This window comes from Erythrolamprus reginae, chromosome 3, assembly GCF_031021105.1.
Source record: "Erythrolamprus reginae isolate rEryReg1 chromosome 3, rEryReg1.hap1, whole genome shotgun sequence".
In the NCBI taxonomy this organism is placed as follows: Eukaryota; Metazoa; Chordata; class Lepidosauria; order Squamata; family Dipsadidae; genus Erythrolamprus; species Erythrolamprus reginae.
The window spans coordinates 11,481,821-11,499,703 of NC_091952.1; the positions used below are offsets into that span (position 1 = coordinate 11,481,821).

A 17,883-nucleotide genomic window follows, 5' to 3' on the forward strand; every position below is an offset into this window, starting at 1 on the left:
GAGAGAAAGAGAAAGAAAGAAAGAAAGAGAATGGAAGGGAAGGGAAGAGACAAGACTCAAAGAGAAAGAGAAAGAAAGAAAAAGAGAAGGGAAGGGAAGAGATGAAACCCAAAGAGGAGACGAGAGGAGAGGAGAGGAGAGAAGAGAAAGAGAAGAGAAGAGAAAGAGAAGAGAAGAGAAAGAGAAGAGAAGAGAGCAAAAGAGAGAGAGAGAGAAGACAAAGAGAAAGAAAAAAAGACAAAGTGAAGGGAAGGGAAGAGACAAGAAGAGAAGAGAAGTGAAAGAGAGAGAAGGAGAAAGAGAAAGAAAGAAAGAAAGAGAATGGAAGGGAAGGGAAGAGACAAGACTCAAAGAGAAAGAAAGAAAAGAGAAGGGAAGAGAAGAGATGAAACCCAAAGAGGAGACGAGAGGAGAGGAGAGGAGAGAAGAGAAAGAGAAGAGAACAGAAGAGAAAGAGAAGAGAAGAGAAGAGAAAGAGAAGAGAAGAGAAGAGAAAGAGAAGAGAGAGAGAGAGAAAGAAAGAGAAAGAGAAGGGAAGAGAAGAGAAGAGAAAGAGAAGAGACAAGAAGAGAAGAGAAAGAGAAGAGAAAGAGAAAGAGAAGAGAAAGAGAGAGAAAGAGAAAGGAAGAGAAGAGATGAAACCTGAAGACAAGAGAAAAGAATTACTAGTTAAAAATCCTTCTCAAGGCTGCATATCCCGCATAAAAATAGCTCCCGGGGACAATTTTCCCTAATAATTCTATATAGAGCAAATCCAAAATAGGCTTGAACAAGGTTTATAGAATTCTGTTCCAGAGACAGAGCCACCACTGCATGGAGACTTTTCTGTAAATAGAAAAGACACTTCCCCACACGTATGATTAATTCATATCTCAGGCTGCAAAGAGACTGAGATTCTGCTCCTTCTATAAAGACTTTGCTCAAAGCTGACCCGTGGGCAGGCATACAGAGGGACCGAGAGAAAAGCAAGACATTGTGTTTCCTATAAGGATGCCAAAACAGTTTTAATTTACGTGTATTAATGGAAATCGCTTTCTACCATTTCTTGCAAGCCAATTACCACTTTTCCCTTGGTAGAAACTGCAAGTCTGAGAGGATGTTTTATTTCTCTCATCTTTTGCAGAGCATTGGCACATAAATATATATATATATATATATACATTGTCATTCTCGCATGCACCTATACCCTACACACACATCGCTTAAAGATTCCCAGGATCCACTGACAGCCTTAAACACAACAATCAAACAGGATGGGAAATAAATATTTGGAAGAACAGATGCATGAGCAAGAAGCAAAGCCGACAGATGCGTCTAAAATAAAGCAGGTTTCTCAAAAAGGAATGGAACAAAATGGAAATATGTAGAATGCAGAATGCAGAAAGCGGGAATGCGGGATGCGGGATGCGGGATGCGGAATGCGGGATGCAGGATATGATAGGATAGAATGCAGAATGCAGAATGCAGAATGCAGAATGCAGAATGCAGAATGCAGAATGCAGAATTGCAGAATGCAGAATGCAGAATGCAGAATGCAGAATGCAGAATGCAGAATGCAGAATGCAGATGCAGAATGCAGAATGCAGAATGCAGAATGCAGAATAGGATAGAATGCAGAATGCAGAATGCAGAATGCAGAATGCAGAATGCAGGATAGGATACAGAATGCAGAATGCAGAATGCAGAATGCAGAATGCAGAATGCAGAATGCAGAATGCAGAATGCAGAATGCAGAATGCAGAATGCAGAATGCAGAATGCAGAATGCAGAATGCAGAATGCAGAATGCAGAATGCAGAATGCAGAATGCAGAATGCAGAATGCAGAATGCAGAATGCAGAATGCAGAATGCAGGATAGGATAGAATGCAGAATGCAGAATGCAGAGTGCAATAGGAATAAAGTGGAATGGAAAAGCAATAGAATGCGGAATGTGGTATGTGGAATTTATTTTATTTATTTATTTTATTTATTTATTTATTTATTTACTATTTATATTTGTATGCCACCCCTCTCCACAGACTCGGGGTGGCTCACAACAAAGTGAAAACAATTTACAACAAATCTAAATTACTGTTTAAAAATATTTTAAAAAACCCCATTTTCTAAACAAATATACATACAGACATACCAATGCGGAATGCGGAATGCGGAATGCGGAATGCGGAATGCGGAATGCGGAATGCGGAATGCGGAATGCGGAATGCGGAATGCGGAATGCGGAATGCGGAATGCGGAATGCGGAATGCGGAATGCGGAATGGAACAGAATGCAGAACGCAGAATGCAGAATGCAGAACGCAGAACGCAGAACGCAGAACGCAGAACGCAGAACGCAGAACGCAGAACGCAGAACGCAGAACGCAGAACGCAGAATTGAATTGAATTGAATTGAATTATTGGCCAGGTGTGAAGAAAAGAGTTGGAAGAGACCTGAGCGGTCTTCTAGTCCAATCCCATGCTAAGGAAACTTTATTGCATTCAGATGAATAGTTGTCCAATCTCTTCTTTAAAAGCTACAGTGGCTGAATACCCACAATCACCGTCTCTTGGTGACTGCCCCAAAGTCACCCAGCCATCTTTCCTGCCTAAAGCGGGACTTCCTGTTTCTAGCCTCGAGGTTTTAGCAACTACACCAAATTAGCTGTAAGATTTGAGCATCCTGGCAACATTTCACGGGAAAAAGCACCATACAGTACCATAAAGAAAGTGATCGACCAAATCAAGCTCAAAGTCTTATTTTTTCCCCCCCTTTTCTTCTTTGCTTTGCAGATCTTTTAAAGGGGGAAAAATCAATGTGGAGGGCCGGGAAACTGACAAGGCATAATACTTCCCTTACTTAGCAAGACGGTAAACCAGGGCGAATTTATCCTGACCCACGCTTCTGACCGGCTTCCAGGACTTTCGTTGTCCGTTCAATCTTTTCCAGATAACGCAGGTAAGCGTCTGCTGTTTCGGCACTTCTGCTTTGACAGGAGCTGATTTCATTCCCCCTCCACCCTTCCAATATGCTTCTCATAAAGCTTAAAAATCAAGAGGACTAGGGAACAATAAAGTTTCATCGCAGCGTAATGAGGTAGACAGGGGGCCATCCTTCAAAGCTCTGGGAAAAAAAACCCTCTCATAGCTGAGTTTGCAAAAACAGACTCCTCATCACGAATTCCTGGTGGCTTGCTCTTCTCTGGGGTTTATACATCTCTTGCTTTTCTGAAATTCAGTTCAATTCAGGTGGTTTGGGGTGCTCTAAAATAGTGTTTCCCAACCTTGGCCACTTGAAGAGATCTGGACTTCAACTCCCAGAATTCCCCAGCCAGCATTCTCTGGCTGGGAAATTGTGGGAGTTGAAGTCCAGATCTCTTCAAGTGGCCATGGTTGGGAAACACTGCCCTATTTATTTTTTTAATTTATTTATTTTTTTTATTTTTTTTATTTTTATTTTTTTATTTATTTTTATTTATTTATTTATTTATTTTTTTATTTAGTTAGTTAGTTAGTTAGTTAGTTAGTTAGTTAGTTAGTTAGTTAGTTAGTTAGTCCAATACACAATGAGGGTTTTAGTGGGTATATATCTATATACAAATAGTAAAATACATGATGAAGGTTATAGAGGAGATACTCATAGTAAAATATATCTAAGAAATAATAGAAAAGAAGGTATAGTAATAGAACATATCAATGAAAGAATAGAAGAAGAGATATAGGAAGAGAAGAAAGGAATAGGAGATATAGGAGAGCAATAGGACAGGGGACGGAAGGCACTCTAGTGCACTTGTACTCGCCCCTTACTGACCTCTTAGGAATCTGGATAGGTCAACTGTAGATAATCTAAGGGTAAAGTGTTGGGGGTTTGGGGATGACACTATGGAGTCCGGTAATGAGCTCCACGCTTCGACAACTCGGTTACTGAAGTCATATTTTTTACAGTCAAGTTTGGAGCGGTTAATATTAAGTTTAAATCTGTTGTGTGCTCTTGTGTTGTTGTGGTTGAAGCTGAAGTAGTCGCCGACAGGCAGGACGTTGCAGCATATGATCTTGTGGGCAATACTTAGATCTTGTTTAAGGCGTCTTAGTTCTAAACTTTCTAGGCCCAGGATTGAAAATCTAGTCTCGTAGGGTCTTCTATTTCGAGTGGAAGCGCCCCTACTCCTCCTCCTTCTTCTTCTTCCTCCTCCTCCTCTTCTTATAGCATTTAGCAATAACATTTAGACTTCACAGTGCTTTATTTTTTTAAAAAAATATCTGTATTGGTTATTTACATTGATAAAAACAAAATGACATAAAAAGAAAGCATACATACATACATACAAACAAGACAAAATAAAGCATTATGCTTTATACATTAAGTAACTTTGGTATCAGAACTTACAATGGATACCTGCTATAGAGCAGGATATTTTTTTTAATTTGCAGCTTATTCATTTGCAACCATTTCAATTCCTACTTACTAATACATGTTAATCTTAAACTATCAATATCTATTTCTCTATGTTTCCTTTCGTTTCAACTATATTTATTCTGTGGTATAATGGTTCATTAAAGCAACTCTATTTAGATTTGACAACAGTTTCTTTTTTTATCTCTCTCTCTAAGCGGTTTATAGAGAGAAAGCATCTTGCTCCCAACAATCTGGGTCCTCATTTTACCGACCTTGGAAAGATGGAAGGCTGAGTCAACCTTGAGCCTATTGAGATTCGAACTGCCAAACTGCTGGCAGCTGGGGATCAGCAGAAGTAGCATGCAGTACTGCACTCTAACCACTTTGCCACCGAAGCTCCTCCCGCTCCTCCTCCTCCTCTTCTTCTTCTCCTCCTCCTCCTCCTCCTCCTCCTTCTTCTTCTCTTTCTCCTCCTCCTCTTCCTCTTCCTCCTCCTCCTGTTCTTCTTCTTCTTCTTCTTCTTCTTCTCTTTCTCTTTCTCCTCCTCCTTTTCCTCTTCCTCCTCCTGTTCTTCTTCTTCTTCTTCTTCTTCTTCTTCTTCTTCTTCTATTTCTCTTTCTCCTCCTCCTTTTCCTCTTCCTCCTCCTGTTCTTCTTCTTCTTCTTCTATTTCTCTTTCTCCTCCTCCTTTTCCTCTTCCTTCTCCTGTTCTTCTTCTTCTCTTTCTCCTCCTCCTCTTCCTCCTCCTGTTCTTCTTCTTCTTCTTCTCCTTCTCTTCCTCCTCCTCTTCCTCCTCCTCCTCCTTCTTCTTTTTCTTCTTCTCCCTTCTCTCTTCTCCCTTCTCCCTTCTCCCTTCTCCTACTTATCCAAAGTTACGGCTTAAGTGAAAGTCCTTTCTAATTTAGCAAAGCACGCAATAACTACTTTCGTATTTTTCAAACTCAACATTTTTAAACTGTCCGGACTTCAACTCCCAGAATTCCCCAGACTGCCTGAGAAATTGAGAAATATTAATCTACCTAGAAAATTATTCCCTGGAATTTCCCCCCATCCCACTACCATAATAATTAGCTCTACTCTGTTTAGGTTGCTTTCAGGATCACCAGAGGTCAGTTTGGTGCTGACACCTGCTGAGACACTGCAAAACAGCAGTGGGAATTCACAAAAAATATCACTTCCTAACTCAATCTTAGTCAAAAAAAGAAAAAAAAACCACCTTCATCCACAAATCTGATCACTTTGTTGCTGTTGTTTTAAAAATGCAATGGGGCTTGAAGATTTTTTTACCAGGAAGAAAAGAATAAAGGCAAACACTGAATTGATTGTCAGATTCTTTGAACATATGAAATGCTGGAAACCAAGGATAAAAGGCTTTTGCTTAAAAGAAGATACACTCTTGTGATGCAATTTCAGGGAAAATTTGATAAGCACCCAGCCCCCAGCCCCCAGCAAGTCACTGACCAAAGTTGTTTTTTCTATGCAGAAGTATAATTCTTCTGACTTTCACAAGAATATTTTTCTATAGCGTTTCAACCAAAATCATAATTCAATTACAGTGGTACCTCTACCTAACAAATGCCTCTACTTGCGAACTTTTCTAGATAAGAACTGGGTGTTCAAGATTATTTTGCTCTTCTCAAGAACCATTTTCTACCTACAAACCTGAGCCTCCAAAACTGTAACCGGAAAAGGTGGTGAGAAGCCTCTGTGGGACCTCTTTAGGAATCTCCTGGGAGGAAACAGGGCCAGAAAAGGCAAGGAGAAGCCTCCGTGGGGCCTCTATAGGAATCCTGGGAGGAAACAAGGCCAGAAAGGGTGAGGAGAAGCCTCCTTGGGGCCTCTTTAGGAATCTCCTGGGAGGAAACAGGGCCAGAAAAGGCGAGGAGAAGCCTCCGTGGGGCCTCTCTAGGAATCTCCTGGGAGGAAACAGGGCCAGAAAAGGCGAGGAGAAGCCTCCGTGGGGTCTCTCTAGGAATCTCCTGGGAGGAAACAGGGCCTCCACCCTCCCTGTGGTTTCCCCCAATCGCACGCATTATTTGCTTTTACATTGATTCCTATGGGGAAAATTGCTTTTTCTTACAAACTTCTCTACTTAAGAACCTGGTCCCGGAATGAATTAAGTTTGTAAGTAGAGGTACCACTGTACTATGCTATATTGGTTACATAGTTGTCTTATCACTTAAGCCTAGAGTAAATTTATACACAGTAAGAAAGAAAAATGAAAGAGAGAAGAAAAAGAAAGAAAAGGGGGGAAAGGAGAAAGGGAAAAAAGGGAGGAAGAGTAAAGACAGAAAGAGGGAAGAAAGGGAAAAAAGTGCTGTTGGTCAACTATTTCAGTTGACTCGCGCATTTGAGTGAACGGTTCCTAAGCACATTTATGCAATTAGTAAGTTCTTGATTTGCAAATACAGTTATCCTACAGTAAAATGCATTTATTTATGGCTCGAGATAGAAAAACATCCCCAAAATATGAACAAGCGGGATGATACCTCCCGCCCCTCCAGACATCTGGAAACCAGCCCTCATTAACAAACGTATCCCAGCCATAGAAACTGAAACCAGACTCAGAACACACATTGCAAAACAAGCAAGTAGCCTGCAAGCTCCAACTACTCGGGATATCACCCCTAATCCACAAACATTAACTAATCAGCATACCTCAGTTAAATCAACGACCCCAGGTATTACCCCACTGACTCACCAGGAAGTTTCTACACAGCAGGCAATTGCTGAGCCATCAAACCACACCCAGCCACCAGTATTAATAGAAGGAAGGCAGCTCAGGTCTCACTGTGTTCGCCCTAGAACAAGGACAGAAGCACCAGCCTGAAGATGATGAGTGGGACCTCGTCAAAACGTCACCAGAAATTTCTGAATCCTACACAGGAAGAAACCCAATAATTCTCTGCCTTACAAGGCAAAGATTGCTGGTTCAATTCCCAGTGGGTATGGCTAGCTGATGAGGCCAAAATAAGGCTGAAATAGATCTATCCTAGTGTCCCTTAATTTTCAAATTTAGCAAAAAAACATGTGACACACACACACACACATATATATATATGAATATATGCAGAGATGGTATTTATTATCATGGGATGTGCTGTATAACCAACATTTTAAATTGTGTCCAGAGACCAATTAGCAATCAAGGCAGCTCGCAGAGTGATGGCGAGATGTGCGTATGCCTAGGAAGGCCTGTTATTGCTCACGCGGCTGCATTTTGCACCAAGTGTAGTCTCCGAACGTTCTTTAAAGGGAGCCCCCATTTGCATTCTGTTACAGAGTTCTTGAAGCCACCTGGTTTTTAAGAAGAGGCTGGACATCCATTTGTCTGAAGTCGTATAGGACAGTGATGATGAACCTTTTTTCCTTCACATGCCAAAATTATTATTATTATTATTATTGTTGTTGTTGTTGTTTGTTTGTTTGTTTGTATTTGTTTGTTTGTTTGTTTGTTTGTTTATTTGTTTGTTTCTTTGTTTGTTTGTTTGTTTGTTTATTTATTTATTTGTATGCCGCCCCTCTCCGTAGACTCGGGGCGGCTCACAACAATAGCAAACACAATGTAAGAACAAATCTAATAATTTAAAAAACACTAAAAACCCCATTATTAAAAGCAAACATATACACAAACATACCATGTATAAACTGTAGAGGCCCGGGGGAGATGTCTCAGTTCCCCCATGCCTGACGGCAGAGATGGGTCTTAAGAACTTTACGAAAGGCAAGGAAGGTGGGGGCAGTTCTGATCTCCGGGGGGAGCTGGTTCCAGAGGGTCGGGGCCACCACAGAGAAGGCTCTTCTCCTGGGTCCTGCCAAATGACATTGTTTAGTCGACAGGACCCGGAGAAGGCCAACTCAGTGGGACCTAACCGGTCGCTGGGATTCGTGCGGCAGAAGGCGGTCCTGGAGATATTCTAGTCCAATGCCATGAAGGGCTTTATAGGTCATAACCAACACTTTGAATTGTGACCGGAAACTGATCGGCAACCAATGCAGACTGCGGAGTGTTGGTGTAACATGGGCATACCTAGGGAAGCCCATGATTGCTCTCGCAGCTGCATTCTGCACGATCTGAAGTTTCCGAACACTTTTCAAAGGTAACACTGAGGTGTGGAGGGGGGGGGGGGGTTGTCGTACATGTGCATGCCCACACCCATAAGTCCATGCCTGGGCAGGGCAAAAACATCTTCCCTTGACCTCCATAGGCCCTCCGGAGGCCAGAAATGGCCTGTTTCCCAACTTCTGGTGGGCCCAGTAGGCTGGTGTTTCACCCTCCCCAGGCTCCAAAGACTTCCCTGGAGCCAGGGGAGAATAAAAATGCCCTCTCCCATCTCCCAGAGGCTCTCTGGAAACTAAAAACACCCTCCCAGAGCCTCTGTGTGAGCCAAAAATCAGCTGGCTGGCAAACACATTCCTGTTGGAGCTGAGCTAGGGCAAATATCAACCAACAAATGCTCTACCCTCCACATCGGCAAAAAGAATCCAAACCGCACATGCGAACTGAATAAACAAATTCTCCCAGCCAACCCACACTCAGTAAAAGACCTTGGAATACTAATATCGAATGACCTAAGTGCTAAAGCCCACTGCAACAATATCACCAAAAAAGTTTCTAGAGTTGTTAACCTGATCCTATGCAGCTTTTGCTCAGGCAATCGCACACTACTCACAAGAGCCTACAAAACTTTTGCCAGACCCATCCTAGACTACTGCTCATCTGTCTGGAACCCATACCACATCTCAGACATCAACACCCTTGAAAATGTCCAAAGATACTTCACCAGAAGAGCCCTTCACTCCTCCACTCGAAACAGAATACCCTACGAAAATAGACTAACAATCCTAGGTCTAGAAAGCTTAGAACTACATCGCCTAAAACACGATCTAAGTATTGCCCACAAGATCATATGCTGCAATGTTCTACCTGTCAATGACTACTTCAGCTTCAATCGCAACAACACAAGAGCACGCAACAGATTCAAACTTAATATTAACCGCTCCAAACTTGACTGTAAAAAATATGACTTCAGCAACTGAGTTGTCGAAGCAAGGAACTCATTACCTGACTCAGTAGTGTCAACCCCTAACACCAAACATTTCTCCCTTAGACTCTCCACGATTGACCTCTCCAGGTTCCTTAGAGGTCAGTAAGGGGCGTGCATAAATGCACCAGTGTGCCTTCCGTCCCCTGTCCAATTGTCTCTCCTTATCTCATTTATCTTTTCTTCCTTTCAAATATGTTCACCTATACTTTGATATCTTTTCTTCTATTCTCTTCTTCATTTATATTATTACATATCTATTCTCTTCAATGTGTATTATGTATTGGACAAAATAAATAAAATAAATAAAATGGCTCGCATGTCAGCAGATATGGATACCTGTGCCATAAGTTCGCCATCACTGGTATAGGATCTCCTGCTTGAGCAGGGGGCTGGACTAGAAGACTTCCAAGATCCCTTCCAACTCAATTCTGATTCTGAGGACTATCCAGAGTAAGGGGTCAAGGCCATGATTTCCCTCCCGTAACCAGTGATGCAGGAGAGCCTTTCCTCGGTATCCAATCTATTATTAAGCTTTGCAGCGCCAATTTCTTCAAGAAGTGACTCTCCAGACACGGCTCTAAATGATTATATCTTACACAGCATTATCCATGTCTGGGTTCTTTCCTACCCTTTTTGTGCTGAGAAAAGCAGTTTATTTGCCACGGGAGAAGGGAAATGTACTCACCACAACTCTTCTGATGTCCTTTCCTAGACCAAACAGTGTTTCTTTGCAGTCACAGTAGAGTTGTTTATCAGCAACTCTGTCTGTTTGGCATTACTATGACAAACTGGAGTATGTATGATTGGTTTCTTAAATTGGGGTTTCTTTTTAAATTAACTTAAGTATTAGATTTGTTTATATTGTTTTGTTACTGTTGCTTGGCTGCATAGCTAGAGGTATAACAAGCAGGAAGAGGGAGATTATGATCCCGCTATATAGAATGCTGGTGAGACCACATTTGGAATACTGTGTTCAGTTCTGGAGACCTCACCTACAAAAAGATATTGACAAAATTGAACGGGTCCAAAGACGGGCTACAAGAATGGTGGAAGGTCTTAAGTATAAAACGTATCAGGAAAGACTTCATGAACTCAATCTGTATAGTCTGGAGGACAGAAGGAAAAGGGGGGACATGATCGAAACATTTAAATATATTAAAGGGTTAAATAAGGTCCAGGAAGGAAGTGTTTTTAATAGGAAAGTGAACACAAGAACAAGGGGACACAATCTGAGGTTAGTTGGGGGAAAGATCAAAAGCAACATGAGAAAATATTATTTTACTGAAAGAGTAGTAGATCCTTGGAACAAACTTCCAGCAGACGTGGTAGATAAATCCACAGTAACTGAATTTAAACATGCCTGGGATAAACATATATCCATCCTAAGATAAAATACAGAAAATAGTATAAGGGCAGACTAGATGGACCATGGGGTCTTTTTCTGCCGTCAGACTTCTATGTTTCTATGTTTCTATGTTAGCCGCCCCGACTCTGCAGAGAGGGGCGGCATACAAATTTGATAAATAAATAAATAAATGAATAAATGAATGAATGAATGAATGAATGAATGAATGAATAAATAAATAAATAAATAAAAGGAAATAATTGATTTTCGGAAGTGAGACGCAACAAGGAAAAATTGGGGCAAGGGGGGATTCCTTCCCAGAATTAAATCTGAAAAAGAAATTCCCTTGCCAGGGAAGAGCGGAGACGTATTTGATTCCAGGGAAAATGAAGACACAAACCGATTTACAAGGAAGCTGCTGCTATCTATATCACTAATTAAATAACCAATGAACTGAATATTGCTTGGAATTCAAAGGTCACTCCTCTCTTCAAGGCCTCCGGTTCCTAACAGGCAATGAATGAATGAATGAATGAATGAATGAATGAATGAATGAATGAATGAGTGAGTGAGTGAGTGAGTGAGTGAGTGAGTGAGTGAGTGAGTAAACAAACAAACAAACAAACAAACAAATAAATGGTGTTTTGCCCCTGAAAGATTTTGAAAGAAAATGCAGGGCATCCTGCATAAGCCACGCCCACAGTGTGGTAGTAAAAATTTTGGTAGTCCTTCACTGGGTGGAAGGGATTCCTATTGGTCTGTTCAGCAACTAAAGCTAGGAAGTAGCCTTTCAGGCTCTCAAAACAAACCCATTTACAGAGCATATTTTTCCCTTTATTTTTGTTTCCAAATCAGCAATTTAAGCCATCCTCCTGGTGCATGCTAAACTTTTAGATTGACATAATACATAAAGCTGAGAATTGGTCTCTGTTTGTCGTCACGTTTTGTGCCTTTAAAAATTAGGGATTTTCCCCTATTCCTTCTCCATCAGCTGGACTGTCAAAGCAATCCTCCGGAGTGCTTTAAAGTTAATTTAGATCACTCTGAAGTGGCCAAGGATATTAATTCTTTTATGTCTCACTTTTTCCTGCCAACCCACTGATTTTGGGTTGCCAATGTAAAAGAATTCTCTAAGGCAGTGATGGCGAAACCTTTTTTCCTCGGGTGCCGAAAGAGCGTGTGCTCATATGTTCCTGTTGGCTTCTAGGTGCTTACTAAGAAAGCATTTTTCAAAACGATCATCAGATCGTTAGTATTTCTTATACAGTATTATATGAATATGCTCTGATGCTAAGGAGCTAGAAGCTGCATCAACAGGGGAATACACTCCAAGACCAGGGAAGTCTTAATACCACACCTGGAGTACTGTATTCAGTTCTGGTCACCACACTTCAAAAGAGACATTGAAACTCTGGAGAAGGTGCAAAAAAGAGCAACCAAGATGATTAAGGGATTGGAAACCAAGATTTACAAAGAGAGACTGAGGGAACTGGGCATGGATAGCCTAGAGAAAAGGAGGACCAGAGCGGACATGATAGCAGTCTACAAGTATACGAGGGGATGTCACAGAGAGGAGGGGATCACTTTATTCTTCAGGGCACCAGAGGGACGGACGAGGAACAATGGCTGGAAGCTGACCAAGGAGAGATTCAACATGGAGATAAGGAGGAACTTCCTGACGGTCAGAGCGATCAACCAATGGAACAACCTACCAGCGGACGTTGTGAACTCCAACACTCTGGACATTTTTAAGAGAAGCTTGGACTGCCACTTGACTGGTGTACTATAGGGTTCCTGCTTGGGCAGGGGATTGAACCCGATGGCCTTCATGGTCCCTTTCAACTCTAACAATAAATAAATAAATAAGTTCTACTCCCCCTCCTCACCAGAAAAGAACTCTGTTCCAACTGCCAGTTGCCTTATATGAACATGCTCTGTTACACATTCTACATCAATTTTCAAGCTTTAAGTGTCATTGTATCATGACTACTCATTCATTTTCAAGCTTTAACTGTCAATTTATTCAAGCCCGATCATATAGTTTTGTAGTTAAGCACGGGAACCCAACTACTAATGCTGGTTTAAAATCTCTCTTCTAGCCACAGCATTCCACCTTCTCTCATGACCAGGAAGAAGATTGAGATGAGTTCCTAGGAGACCGTCTAAATAATATAGAAGTGTGAAATTCAGACTTTCAGCTTTAAATGTTACTGCTATCTGAATTGTCCATCAATGTTAGTGTAAATATTTACACCCCAGTTGGAGTAAATGAAATTGCACCACCTGTCAATCCCTTACTGCTCTCCGAAGCATTGTAGTGCTACACTCAAGATTCATCCTGTTTGGATTACCATGCTAGAGATGGGTGAGGAAAGTCAGTGGTTCTTTAAAATAAGCAAAATTGAGGAATCAAAGGAGATCTGAGAGGTCCTCCCGCTTCTAAGTTGGTTCACCTCAACGATGAGACGTTTGTGAACACCATTGTCACAAAAGCCACTCCGGCTGCAGAATAGCTAAAACATGAGCCAACAATGTGCAGCAGCAGCCAAAAAAGCCAATACAATCCTAAGCTGCATCAACAGGGGAATACACTCCAAGACCAGGGAAGTCTTAATACCACTCTACTACGCCCTGGTCAGACCACACCTGGAGTACTGTGTTTAGTTCTGGTCACCACACTTCAAAAAAGACATTGAAACTCTGGAGAAGGTGCAGAAAAGAGCAACCAAGATGATCAGGGGTCTAGAAACCAAGACTTACGAAGAGAGACTGCGGGAACTGGGCATGGATAGCCTAGAGAAAAGGAGGGCCAGAGCGGACATGATAGCAGTCTACAAGTATACGAGGGGTTGCCACAGAGAGGAGGGGATCACTTTATTCTTCAGGACACCAGAGGACCGGACGAGGAACAACGGCTGGAAGCTGACCAAGGAGAGATTCAACCTGGAAATAAGGAAGAACTTCCTGACGGTCAGAACGATCAACCAGTGGAACAACCTACCAGCGGACGTTGTGAACTCCAATACTCCGGACATTTTTAAGAGGAAATTGGATTGCCATTTGGCTGGGATGCTATAGGGTTCCTGCTTAGGCAGGGTGTTGGACTTGATGACCCGCATGGTCCCTTCCAACTCTAACAATAAATAAATAAATAAATAAATAAATAAATAAATAAATAAATAAATGGATGGATGGATGGATGGATGGATGGATGGATGGATGGATGGATGGATAGATAGATAGATAGATAGATAGATAGATAGATAGATAGATAGATAGATAGATAGATAGATAGATAGATAGATAGAAGGAAATAATTGATTCTCGGAAGTGAGATGCAACAAGGAGAAATTGAGGCAAGGGGGGATTCCTTCCTTTCCTTCCTAGAATTGAATCTGAAAAATAAATTCCTTTGCCGGGGAAGAGCGGAGAAGTATTTGATTCCAGGGAAAATGAAGACACAAACCGATTTACAAGGAAACCGCTGCTATCTATATCACTAATTAAATAACCAATGAACTGAATATTGCTTGGAATTCAAAGGTCACTCCTCTCTTCAAGGCCTCCGGTTCCTAACAGGCAGTTTCGAGATAGGCAGTCCAATTTACGCCTTGATAGATAATGATCTGGGCATTCACAAGAGATCTTTAATTTCCTAGTGATGAAAATTTGTCTGTTCTAATGTTCCAAGTGATCTATCTTCTGGAGCATTGGCGCATGCTACCAGGAACTCTTTGACAATTTTTTCTTTTCTTTTTAAATATTTTTATTAATTTTCCACTTTTAAAAAAGAAAACACAATAGTAAGTACAGAAGAAACATAGAAACATAGAAGACTGACGGCAGACAAAGACCTCATGTGATGTGATGTGCCGGTGCCTGGACGCTGTTGGGGCCTGGATGGGTGTCAACAGACTCAAGCTCAACCCGGATAAGACGGAGTGGCTGTGGGTTTTGCCTCCCAAGGACAATCCCATCTGTCCGTCCATTACCCTGGGGGGGGAGTTATTGACCCCCTCAGAGAGGGTCCGCAACTTGGGCGTCCTCCTCGATCCACAGCTCACATTAGAACAACATCTCTCAGCTGTGGCGAGGGGGGCGTTTGCCCAGGTTCGCCTGGTGCACCAGTTGCGGCCCTATTTGGACCGGGATTCACTACTCACAGTCACTCATGCCCTCATCACCTCGAGGTTCGACTACTGTAATGCTCTCTACATGGGGCTACCTTTGAAAAGTGTTCGGAAACTTCAGATCGTGCAAAATGCAGCTGCGAGAGCAGTCATGGGCTTACCTAGGTATGCCCATGTTTCACCATCACTCCGCAGTCTGCATTGGCTGCCGATCAGTTTCCGGTCACAATTCAAAGTGTTGGTTATGACCTTTAAAGCCCTTCATGGCATTGGACCAGAATATCTCCGAGACCGCCTCCTGCCGCACGAATCCCAGCGACCGATTAGGTCCCACAGAGTGGGCCTTCTCCGGGTCCCGTCAACTAAACAATGTCGGTTGGCGGGCCCCAGGGGAAGAGCCTTCTCTGTGGCGGCACCGGCCCTCTGGAACCAACTCCCCCCGGAGATTAGAACTGCCCCTACTCTTCCTGCCTTCCGTAAACTCCTTAAAACCCACCTCTGCCGTCAGGCATGGGGGAACTGAAACATCTCCCCCTGGGCATGTTTAATTTATGCATGGTGTGTCTGTGTGTGTGTCTGTTAGTATCTGGGTTTTTTAAATATTTAAATATCTTAAATCTGTCTGATTACTATGATTTGTTTTACATGCTGTGAGCCGCCCCGAGTCTTCGGAGAGGGGCGGCATACAAATCCAAGTAATAAATAAATAAATAAATCTAGTCTGCCCTTATACTATTTCCTGTATTTTATCTTACAATGGATATATGTTTATCCCAGGCATGTTTAAATTCAGTTACTCTGGATTTACCAACCACGTCTGCGGGAAGTTTGTTCCAAGGATCTACTACTCTTTCAGTAAAATAATATTTTCTCACGTTGCTTTTGATCTTTCCCCCAAAATAAAAGAAAATTAAACTAATAATAGTATATACAGATATTAGCATTATATTAGCATTAAAGTCACCATATTTATATTATATTAATTATACGCCAGACTATCATTTGTCTCAGGTATATAAATACATGCTTTTTTCCATTAACAAATTAATTTCATATATTGATATTTCAATGATTTATCATGCAGGCTATATTGCCCCCCCTCCCCGAATTGTAAAGTCTAGATTTTATTTATTACATACTTCAAAATATTTTTTAAAAGTAAAAATAATAAACAAATTAACATTATTAAAACAATCCCTCTCCTAGAAGAATGCAATACTTTGAGGAATATTTTAAAAAGCAGAGTATTAAAGTTTCTTTAAGTGAAAAATGGAGAAAGATTTTTTTTAGAGGCAGAAAGCAACCCCCACTTTTCTTAATAGCCCACAGCAGATGTCAACACTTAAGAGATGAAGAGCTAATTGGGGGGTGGGGGGTGGAAGGAAGACAAATATCTAGATAGCTCTATTCATAAGCAAAGCAAGTACTGCAGGCAGAAATCCATTGGAGGCAGGATATTTGGAAACTCCCTGCAGCAAAGTCTGAATAAAGGCAGAATGATGGGATTAGCCCTCACTCAAGATCCAAAAATAGGACGAAAGCCATTAAGCCACAATAGGAATTGCCCAACAGCCTTTCAGACCACTCCAAACTGAGCTCAGACAAACACTTAGGATTTACATTTTCTCTTTTGCCTATAGAGCAGAGATGGGCTCCTATGGGTACAGTCAGGAATGCAGAACCGGTAAGAAAAAATTGATTTTTTTTTCTTTTTTTTCCCTCTTCTCGGCTCTGGGTATGTTTTTCCTATCACAGTAAATGAGATTGAATGTGTATAATTTTAGAAGAGCTGTGCGTGCATGTGTGTGTGTGTGTATACATACACATAGAGTTATATAGTGTTGTGGTTAGCTCTAGCCCAGCTCCTGCCCAAGGACTGTGGATGTGGGGAAGACATCCACATGCTGCAGGCCTGTTTCCCCCCCCCCCCCCGGTGGAGTCTGCTGATGAAGGCTCCTCTGACCAAGAAGACATGAGTGAAGGGGAGGAGGAGAGTGTGGCAGACAGCTCAGAAGGAGATCAATTATCTAGCTCCTCCTTGGATTCAGAACAAGAGTTAATGATACAGCCACACATGGGGAAAGCAATGCATAGGCAACAACAACTGAGAGATTATTATCAAAGAAAATGAGGCCACCTGTGGTTGGGTGTGCCTGTGTGTAATATGTATTACATATATGGCATATATACATAGAATTAAATAGTATATTTTGGATGTTCAGTAATAGTAAATAAATGGGAAAATTGTATCTCTTTTAGGCGAGGAGAGGCCAGGCACCCTAACCCTAACCCAAACCCTTGACATGAGTGACTTCGGGTTGGCCACCTTTAAGCCAGTCACATGACCTTTAAGCCATCACCCCCAGTCACATGATCATCAAGCCACTCCCACCTGGTCACATGGCTGGCAAGCCACACCCACAAAATAATCCACACCCACAGTGTGATAGTAAAAAAAATTTGCAGCCTGCTATAGAGCCAGCTGTGACCCGTACATGACCCCATGGGAATCTGACAACAGCCAATAGAATACATGCTCTTGCACAGGAACAGAAAGCTCAAGCGCAAAGCCAAAAGAGGCATACCCCCCACAATTCTCAACTCCATTTTGCCAGCTGCCCAGAACCACAAACCAATGTAGTTCTGCTTCATCGATAAACCATCTTTTCAATCAGCCTCCATGTTTCCACTGTCTTTCTCCCGGCTTGGAATTGAACCAGATGTAAATTGTTTCCCACACATGGAAAATATCTCTTTGCTCATACAGGTCAAGCCTGACCCACAATCACATTTCTCAGGGGTGGATGGGGTGGATGGGGGGGGGAATGCAGTGGGGTAGTGAAAATGGAGTTCCACCCCAGAGCACCCAATTTGCACTGAAATACTGTATGTTGAAAGAAAATGCAGGGCACCCTGCATAAGTAAAAAAGTTTGGTAGCCCTTCACTGACATTTCTGCAACATTTCTGTTGTATAGCAAGGCAATTACT

The 17,883-nt window shown here is 41.9% G+C and overlaps 1 protein-coding gene across 1 annotated transcript in view; it reads right to left on the reverse strand.

The window, feature by feature from the left end:
* The window catches only part of LOC139163488 (NADH-quinone oxidoreductase subunit N-like), a 196,148-nt gene that overhangs the window by 33,590 nt on the left and 144,675 nt on the right, over positions 1-17,883 (reverse strand). The window contains 1 exon segment of the mRNA XM_070744286.1: positions 13,988-14,087. Within this exon segment, the coding sequence (XP_070600387.1) occupies positions 13,988-14,087 (100 nt within the window).